Source organism: Bombina bombina, chromosome 3 (genome assembly GCF_027579735.1).
Source record: "Bombina bombina isolate aBomBom1 chromosome 3, aBomBom1.pri, whole genome shotgun sequence".
NCBI lineage: Eukaryota > Metazoa > Chordata > Amphibia > Anura > Bombinatoridae > Bombina > Bombina bombina.
In genome coordinates this window covers 605486843-605496181 of record NC_069501.1, presented here as the reverse complement: position 1 = coordinate 605496181, position 9339 = coordinate 605486843, and the positions used below count along the sequence as shown (strand labels likewise).

General features: G+C 47.6%; 1 protein-coding gene across 1 annotated transcript; it reads right to left on the bottom strand.

Annotated features, from left to right (window-relative positions):
- Positions 1–1570: 1570 nt before the first annotated feature.
- On the bottom strand, positions 1571–3631 carry LOC128652447 (spidroin-1-like). Its single transcript, XM_053705386.1, has one exon. The coding sequence runs from the start codon at positions 3629–3631 to the stop codon at positions 1571–1573; it is 2061 nt and encodes a 686-aa protein (XP_053561361.1).
- Between the last annotated feature and the right edge of the window lie 5708 nt (positions 3632–9339).

Genomic DNA, 9339 nt, shown 5'->3' with positions numbered 1-9339 from the left:
GGTGCCTCCAGAGGCACACCCCGTTGAAGTCGACTAAGAATCTGGCCCAGACTTCCAAGTCCTCCTTCACCTCTATCGTAACGCGCGCCCCTTTCGCCTGACCTGGAGGGCCTTTCAACTGGCCCTCCAATCGGCGATTGAAGACCCGACCCATCGGGATCACGCGCCCAGCAAAGTTCAGGAGGCCTAGCAATGATTGCACCTCCTTGATAGGCACCCTATCGCGTTCCATAGTTGCTCGGACCGCCTGCAGCATTCGCTGCACCTTGTCGCCGGGCAATCTACAGACCGCACGCACTGTGTCAATTTCTATCCCCAGAAACGTGATACATGTGCAGGGGCCCTGCGTCTTTTCGTCCGCCAGGGGCACCCCGAAACTGGCCATTACATCCTTCATGGTTCTCATCAGCTGTTCGCAATCCGCGTAACCCGCTCTCCCCACCAGAAGGAAGTCGTCGAGGTAATGGGCGATCGCCCCACCCCCCGACGCCGACCAGACCACCCAGTGCAGAAAGGAACTAAAACACTCAAATAGTGAGCAGGACAAGGAACACCCCATTGGTAGGCACCTGTCCACATAATAGGACCCTTCGAACCTCATCCCCATGAGCCTAAACGCTGAGGGGTGAAGGGGCAGCAGTCTGAATGCCGACTCAATGTCGAGCTTTGCCATCAATGCCCCCGAGCCACACTCCCTAACCACCTCCAGAGCATTATCAAAAGACTGATAATGCACCGAGCTGATTTCCGGGTCGATCGCATCATTGACTGACCCGCCTTTCGGGAAAGACAGGTGATGAATCAACCTGAATTTCCCCGGCTCCTTTTTTGGCACCACCCCCAATGGCGAAACCACCAGGTTCTCGATGGGAGATTCCGCAAATGGGCCAGACACCCTACCCAATGCGACTTCCTTTGCCAATTTCTCCCTCACCACGTGTGGGAATTCGTAAGCCGTCTTTAAATTTTTGTGTACCCCAGACCCACGCACCATCCTTGTAACCGGTATCTCGAAGCCCCACTCCAGGCCACCCCGGAGCAGTTCCGCTGCCCCCCTGTCTGGATAACGGGCCAGCCAGGGAAGCATAGGGGCCAGCTTAAGCGGGGTTGGGGCCCTTGACCACAGCTCCAGCTTTTGGCGCTGGCTTCGATTGCCCCGTGTCCCTGCGTTTGCTGCAATCGACCCCCGCATGCGGTCCTCCACAATATCTGCAGATGTGGCGAAAGGAGCAACTGCTCCCTCTGTCGCACTGCTTGTCCTGGAATTTCCAGCACTCTCGCCCGCGCCGACCTACCCTCGCACTCTGCCTCGGCGATCCCAGCCGCGCCAGCGTAGGGGGGGTGGGGCCCCCTTCCAACCCCAGCTTCGACCACAGGTGCATGTCCTGCGTGCCGAAATGAAGTAGGTGGTTTCCCACCATCTTCCTCCTGAAGGCCATGTCATATTCCCTCCAAGCACCCTCTTTAAACCTGCCATGGATATCCTCAATAGTATCCTGGTACTTAAAAAGGTTGTGGCCCTGCAGTGGCCACCTATCCACATAACACGCTGCCAGCACTCGGAAGCATTTCAGCCACTCCTCGTATGTTTCAGGCCTGCGCACTTTTTTTTGGGCCCTGCCCCATCTTGGGCCCTTTCTTTCGCCCTAAACGCGTCCAGTGAGAGGTCAAAGACATTAACGTAACGACCCTCCTGTATTTTCTTCACTGTTTTCGCCTTGAGGTGCCCGTACAGGGAATGCACCAAACACGGGTACGTGTCTCCCTGAGCCGCCACCTTACGAGGCACCGCGGCCCCAGGGGGGGCGCCCCCAGGCCCTGCGGGCCCTTGGACCCCTTCAGCGGGTCCTGGCGCCCTGTCCCTCTCCTTCGCCTGCCCTGCCGCCATCTTCTTGATCCAACAAAACATTCTACGCTGACCCTTTCCAACCAGCCCCAGGTCCTCCCCACTATCTGAACCTGAAACACTAGATGAGGACCCTGTGTCAGCGTGCAGTGTGTGTGGTGCATAGTACTCACAACTTCCCGAGCGGTCTGCTTCGATGGGTGCCTGGGACGAAGATCCGGCCTGCTCTCTTTGCTCTGTGCACTGTCCTGCCACCACTAGCGCACTGGATGCTTCTGCTGCCATTGTGGAAGTATTCCTACTCGATACCTGGGGAGACAAATTAACTTGGGGAGTACTCTGGGCAACGGGTGGAGCGTCAAAAGAGCGATTCCTCCCCTCCACCCTGAGATCCCCCCCAGCGTCCATCCCCAGAGCTGCAACCACAGCCCTTCTAATCAACAGTTCTTGCCCAGGCCCCTCCTGGGCATGAGCACTAAACCCTTGAGGGGCCTGCTGCCTGGCCATCTCACGCAGCGCAATCTCCACAGCTCTCTGTATCATTGCCTCTTGCCCCAGTGCAGTCTGCGGTGCCTCAGGCCTACCCCCCGCAACTCCTGGCCTGTCACCACCAAGCCTCATATTCCCAGGCACCATACACCCATACACATCCTCACCAACCGTAACACACTGTGACCCATGTGCACTGACATGCGTTATCCCCGCATGTGTCCTCCCTCTGCCCCCAGTGACATCCCCCATACTCCTGCCACTGCTGGCTTCCATGACTCTCACAGTATTGCTGCTCATATTCATGCCCCTTCCAGCTCCAGACACTCTCACATGACCGCTAGCTCTATGCCTCCCTTGCGCCTGCGCGCCTGTACCTCCGCGACTCATGTCTGCCTGCGCCGTCTGCGTAGGCCCCACAGCTCTCAACCCCACAGACTCACACCTCCAGCCAGCCTCCACCAGGCCTTGGCGCTCCTGCGCCCACACTACAGGCCCATCAGTACTCGTGTGCGCATGCGCGCTTGTACTAGGCCTCGCCTCCTCGCCGCGCTGCTGAGATCCTGCCGCCCCAGCCGCCCTAATGACGACCGGTAAGTCCTGCCGCCTCCGCTGTGCGCTGCCCTCTGCCGCCCCGCCTGCGACCGGGAGCCTCCCCAAGTTACCTGGGCCGCTCCGGTCGCGGGCGGTGTCCTCCGGACCTCTGACCCTCCCTCCAAGATGGCGGCCGCACTCCTCCTCCTCCGATGAGCTGGAGGAGAACATCTCGCGCGACCCGCCATCCGAGAGGGACGGGCCTGCTGCGCACTCTGCCATGTGGGGCCTCGTGGTCCCTGACACACCTGCCCCACTCGCCACAACCCCACCGCCAGCCAGGGCCACGCTCCCGCCCTGCCCTTGAGCCTCAGGCATCACCGAAGCCAGTGATTGGGCCAGGGCTAGTACCGCCGCCATGGCTGCCGGTGGCAATGCAGGCAAAGCCCCAGCCTGTTCACACCCTCCGGTGACAGCTGGACCCCTGCCCGCCTCACACCTCTCCCCAGGGGCCTCCCGCCCCCCACTAGTGCCGGCCTGGGCCTCCACACCGCCCATACACCCCGGCTGAGAAAGGGACACATCCCTGGGCCCTACAGAGCCACCCCCTTTTTTCCCTGCACCACCTTTCCCCTTATTAGCCTGTCCTTTCCCCTTATTGAAACTCCTCTGGGTAGGCCTTTTGGGAGGGGTGGGGGGAACAATTTCATCAAACCCATGCTCCTCTGCTTGTCTTGCAGGTCCTCTCTTCCTGGATGACATCTCCACAACCTCTCTATATCTTTTGGGTGGTAGAGATTTCCTCCTGGATCTATCCATCAGCAAAACTTCCTTCAGGGACACAGAAACTTTCCTCTTGAAGTCTGGAACCAAAAAGAGGCCGGATACTCTGCTGCAGGACCCTATAAAGGTAAGAACAAAACACCGCCTCCTCTCCTGCAACAATGTAACAAACAAACACAATCTCCAGACTTCAAGTTGGTAATCCCTTAGTGATGTTACAGGCCCACTAGAGGGCCCTCCACTCTCAATTTATCTGTTCTTTTTCATAGGCAGTTAGCTAAACTTCCTGATGTTCAGACTTTTGTCCAGGCGTTAGTTAGAATTGGACCAGTTGTGAGAACACTTTCTCCACCCTGGAATTTGAATCTAGTTCTTTCCGTGTTACAAGGTCTTCCTTTTGAACCGATGCACTCAATTGATATCAAGGTTTTATCTTGGAAAGTTCTTTTCTTTTTAGAAACTTTCATAGCTGAGGAGATTGCTGAGTTGTCAGCCTTGTCATGTGATTCTCCATTTCTAATTATACACAAGGTTAAGGCTTTACTTCAAGGGACACTAAACGCAATTTTTTTCTTTCATAATTCAGATTGAGCATGTAATTTTAAACAACTTTCTAATTTACTCCTATTATCATTTTTTCTTTGTTCTCTTGCTATCTTTATTTAAAAAGCTGGCACATTTTTGGTTGAGAACCTGGGTTATGCTTGCTTAATGGTGGGTAAATGTAAGCCTCCAATAAGCAAGCACTATCCATGGTGCTGAACCTAAAATGGGCTGGCTGCTAAGATTTACATTCCTGCTTTTAAAATAAAGATAGCAAGAGAAAAAAGAAAAATTGATAATAGAGCATGAAATTTTAAGCAACTTTTTAATTTACTCCTATCTGAATCATGAAAGAAAAAAATTGGGTTCAGTGTCCCTTTCATACTAAATAATCTAAGGAGTTACTATTACATAATCTTGAAATTAAAATTCTATATACAAGTTACTAAAGATTTCAGACACACTTTTAGTTTATTTGTTCACTACTCTGTGACTCGTAAGGCGCAAAAAGCAACTAAGGTAACATTGGCCTCTTGGTTCAAACAAGTGATTCACAAAGCTTATTTACTGGCAGGAAATTTGCCTCCTAAGTGTATTACAGCTCTTTCTACAAATCAGTTGCAACATTGTGGGCTTTTTAAATTGATGCATCTTTGGAGCATATTTGCAAAGCAGCAAAAATGGTCTTCTCTGCTTACTTTTTCCAAATTTTATCGCTTAGATGTTTTTGCTTATTTACAAGCGGCTTTTGGCAGAAAAGTCCTTCAGGCTGCAGTGTCGGCTAAATAGGAACTGCCAGAAAAATTGTTACTTTCCGTAACATAGACCATCTGCTTGGTTATTAATCCCATATGTTATGGAGGACTGTGGACCATCATTATTTTTTCAAAGAAAACAAAATTTATGTTTACCTGATAAATTATTTTTCTTTAGAAATGATGCTGGTCCACAGTTTCAATTTTTGGGCAACAGTTCTAATGGCATCTTTACAGACCATGCTTTGTCTTTCCTACTTATATGTTTCCTATTCTCTACTTTACTATACGTTAAAATAAGAGAGATGGGAGGGTTTTTAAGCTCTGTTATGGGTTCTTGACCTCCTCCTAGTGGCGGGAAATATATCCCATATGTTATGGAGTACTGTGGACCATCATCAATTTATCAGGTAAGCATAAATTTTGTTTTAACTATTAAAATGCCTGCCTGTCTGTCTGCCCAGTTAAACAGCACAAAGACACAAGAAGGTCTGCAACTTCACCTTAACAAAACAAATAAGGAGGACTACACTATACATTATAAGAATTTACCCCTGGTTTCTAACTTTTTGAGTTATTCTCATTATGTACATGTGTGTGTGTGTGTGTGTGTGTGTGTATATATATATATATAATTTCAGTTTGGCACTGTCCTTGGTGTGCTTTTCCCATACAGTATATCCAACTATATAAAAAAGATCACCTGTGCCATTGGCTGTAAGGCTTCCCTATAGGCACAATACAAAATACCATAAAACAGCTATACATTATAACCAAGGCACTATAAATACCCCAAGTAATTAGTTTAAGTTCCAATTGAAAAATGATCATGTATCTGTGTGTGTTTATAAACAATGTTACTTATTTTCTGACCTTTGCAGTCTGCCATGTTGATATCTAAATGCTTAGAAAAAAGTATTTTGTCTTTATTTATATCAGCATTAGACTTGTGCATGGCCGAAAAATTTGTTTCGTTTCGGTTCGGATCGATTCGGATGTTTTCGAATTTCGGTTCGGATCGATTCAAATTCGGAAAAATTTGAATGAATTCGTTTCGGATTCGAATAAATTCTGCTGTAGTCGGTTCGGTTCGATTCAGAATTTCGGAATGTGTTAGGTGGGATGTGCTGTGTATTAGACTAGTATTATGTACTGTATATTAGGTGTAACTCATAGCAGAGTGATATAACCTAATATACTGTACAATACTAGTGTAATCCATGGCCATCCGAATGTAATGAATAAATCCGAACTAATTCGGATTTATTCGGTAGATTCGGTACTACCGTAATTCGGAAATTAGAATCGATCCGAAACTCCGAATTTAACAAATTTGGCCGAATTTCGATTCGGAACGAATCGAAATGCACATGTCTAATCAGCATCTATTCAAGAAAACTAGTGCTCCACTCTATTAATTTTTAAATCACGTGTAGTTAATCTACATGCTACTAGTGATGTTGCGAACCTTAAAATTTCGGTTCGCGAATGGCGGACTCGAACTTCCGCTACTGTTCGCGAACCGGCGAACCGCCATTGACTTCAATAGGCAGGTGAACTTTAAAACCCACAAGGACTCTTTCTGGCCACAATAGTGATGGAAAAGTTGTTTCAAGGGGACTAACACCTGGACTGTGGCATGCCGGACGGGGATCCATGGCAAAACTCCCACGGAAAATTACATAGTTGATGCAGAGTCTGGTTTTAACCCATAAAGGGCCTTAATCACCTAACATTCCTAAAAAAATTTTTTAATAATGTGCTTTAAAACATCAGGTATGATGTTGTATCGAACAGGTAGTGTAAGGGTTACGCCCGCTTCACAGTGACAGACCAAACTCCCCGTGTAACGCACCGCAAACAGTCCATTTGCACAACCACAAGATAGAAAGATTTGATAGATAGATACATAGATTACATAGATCAATAGATGCAATATACATATGATAGATACAAATTACATAGATCAATAGATGCAATATAAATTTGATAGATACGAATTACATAGATCAATAGAGGCAATATACATTTGATAGATACGAATTACATAGATCAAAAGATGCAATATACATTTGATAGATACGAATTACATAGATCAATAGATGCAATATATATTTGATAGATACGATTGATAGTTAGATAGATTCGATAAATAAATACATAGATTTGATAGATATATAATTTCCCTGACAGAGTATAACAATAAGACATGCGGTCTTGGACCCGTGGTGTGTTAAGTAGTACTATTCTTAGCAGTTTACTATCTGTTACTCCCCCTATCGGGGGAGGTCTATATGGCCTGCATTTCTGGAACAGGGAGATGGAAGAAGATGATTGGTCTGTCCTCCTACTTCAAATTTGGCCTAAACACAAGTGGCTGTCTCAAATCAGTCCGGCCGCGAGATAGATAGATTTGATAGATAGATATACATAGATTGATAGTTAGATAGAATCGATAGAAGATAGATAGATTTGATAGATATATAATTACCCTGACAAAGTATAATAATAAAACATGCGGTCTGCGACCCATGGTAACTAGGTTGTGTTAAGTAGTACTATTCTTAGCACTTTAATCCCTGTTACTCCCCCTATCGGGGGAGGTCTATATGGCCTGCATGATTACCCTGACAAAGTATAACAACAAAACATGCAGTCTGGGACCCATGGTAACTAGGTTGTGTTTATATTAGTACTGTTCTTAGCAGTTTAATCCCTGTTACTCCCCCTATCGGGGGAGGTCTATATGGCCTGCATGATTACCCTGACAAAGTATAACAACAAAACATGTGGTCTGGGACCCATGGTAACTAGGTTGTGTTAAATAGTACTATTCTTAGCACTTTAATCCCTGTAACTCCCCCTATTGGGGGAGGTCTATATGGCCTGCATAATTACCCTGACAAAGTATAACAACAAAACATGCGGTCTGGGACCCATGGTAACTAGGTTGTGTTTATATTAGTACTATTCTTAGCACTTTAATCCATGTTATTCCCCCTATCAGGGGAGGTCTATATGGCCTGCATGATTACCCTGACAAAGTATATCAACAAGACATGCGGTCTGGGACCCATGGTAAGGTTGTGTTAAGTAGTACTATTCTTAGCACTTTAATTACTGTAACTCCCCCTATCGGGGGAGGTCTATATGGCCCGCATGATATATAATTACCCTGACAAAGTATAACAATAAGACATGCGGTCTGGGACCCATGGTAAGGTTGTGTTAAATCGTACTATTCTTAGCACTTTAATCTTTGTAACTCCTGCTATCGGGGGAGGTCTATATGGCCTGCCTGATTACCCTGACAAAGTATAACAATAAAACATGTGGACTGGGACCACTGTTCCCTCTAAGGTGCGCGGCTGCCTTCCCTTCTGGTGTAGCGCAGGCAGAATATCAGGCCGCGCAGCACCTGCTGTGAGAAGAAGCAGAGAGAGGAAAATGCCTGTAGAACTAATTTGCCAAGTGCCGCCTGCACTGCGCATTGGACCCAGCAATCTGTCACTCATCTAGCCTGATTCTGTGTTCCTGTACGCCAGCACCGAGCTAATGTACTCAGCTTAAAAGTACATTAGCTCGGTGCTGGCAGCAGCGCTGTATAAAGGAACACAGAATCAGGCTAGATGAGTGACAGATTGCTGGGTCCAATGCGCAGTGCAGGCGGCACTTGGCAAATTAGTTCTACATTTTTGGGATCTCAGTCAGGACCGTCTCTAACGTTACGTGGGGCAAAAGGGGCATGTGCCCCGGGCCCAATGATTGTGGGGGCCGGCATCCATCACTCCACTGACTGGCTAACAGTTTGTTCCTGGCTGAGCTGCAATTGGAATCTATCTGAGCAGCGTAGCATTCCTCTCCTAAGCTGCCTGTGAAATGTCACGTGATGCTTCAGTAAGCATTGATGACGTCAGCTAGTGCAGCGCGGGTGATGTTTACACTGTTTAGAAGATCTGCAGCTGCAAAAGTTAGACACGCAGCCTGGTTGTCAGCGAGGGGCAGGGACTTGATTTAAAACTTGCAGAATTCAGCCTGCAAGACTTTGGGAGCCAGCCAGGGAGACACTATACAAAGCATCACCTACACAATACTCGGTATATATTTATATATATTATAGCTAAAGTCTGTCTAAAATGTCTACATGTGTGTGCCCCTTAGTGTGCAAACTACCCCCTCTATGTGCCTCTTAGTGTGTTTACTGCCCCCTCTATGTGCCCCTTAGAGTGCTAACTTCACTCTCTATGTGCCTCATAGTGTGCAAACTACCCCCTCTATGTGTCACTTGGTGTGCCAACTACTCCCTCTATGTGCCTCATAGTGAGCTAACTACCCCCTCTATGTGCATCTTAGTGTGCCTACTGCCCCCTCTATGTGCCACTTAGTGTG

What these genes read in the sequence shown, in the direction of transcription:
- LOC128652447 (XM_053705386.1), bottom strand. Translation starts at nt 3,631, where the DNA reads ATGTCATCCAGGAAGAGAGGACCTGCAAGACAAGCAGAGGAGCATGGG.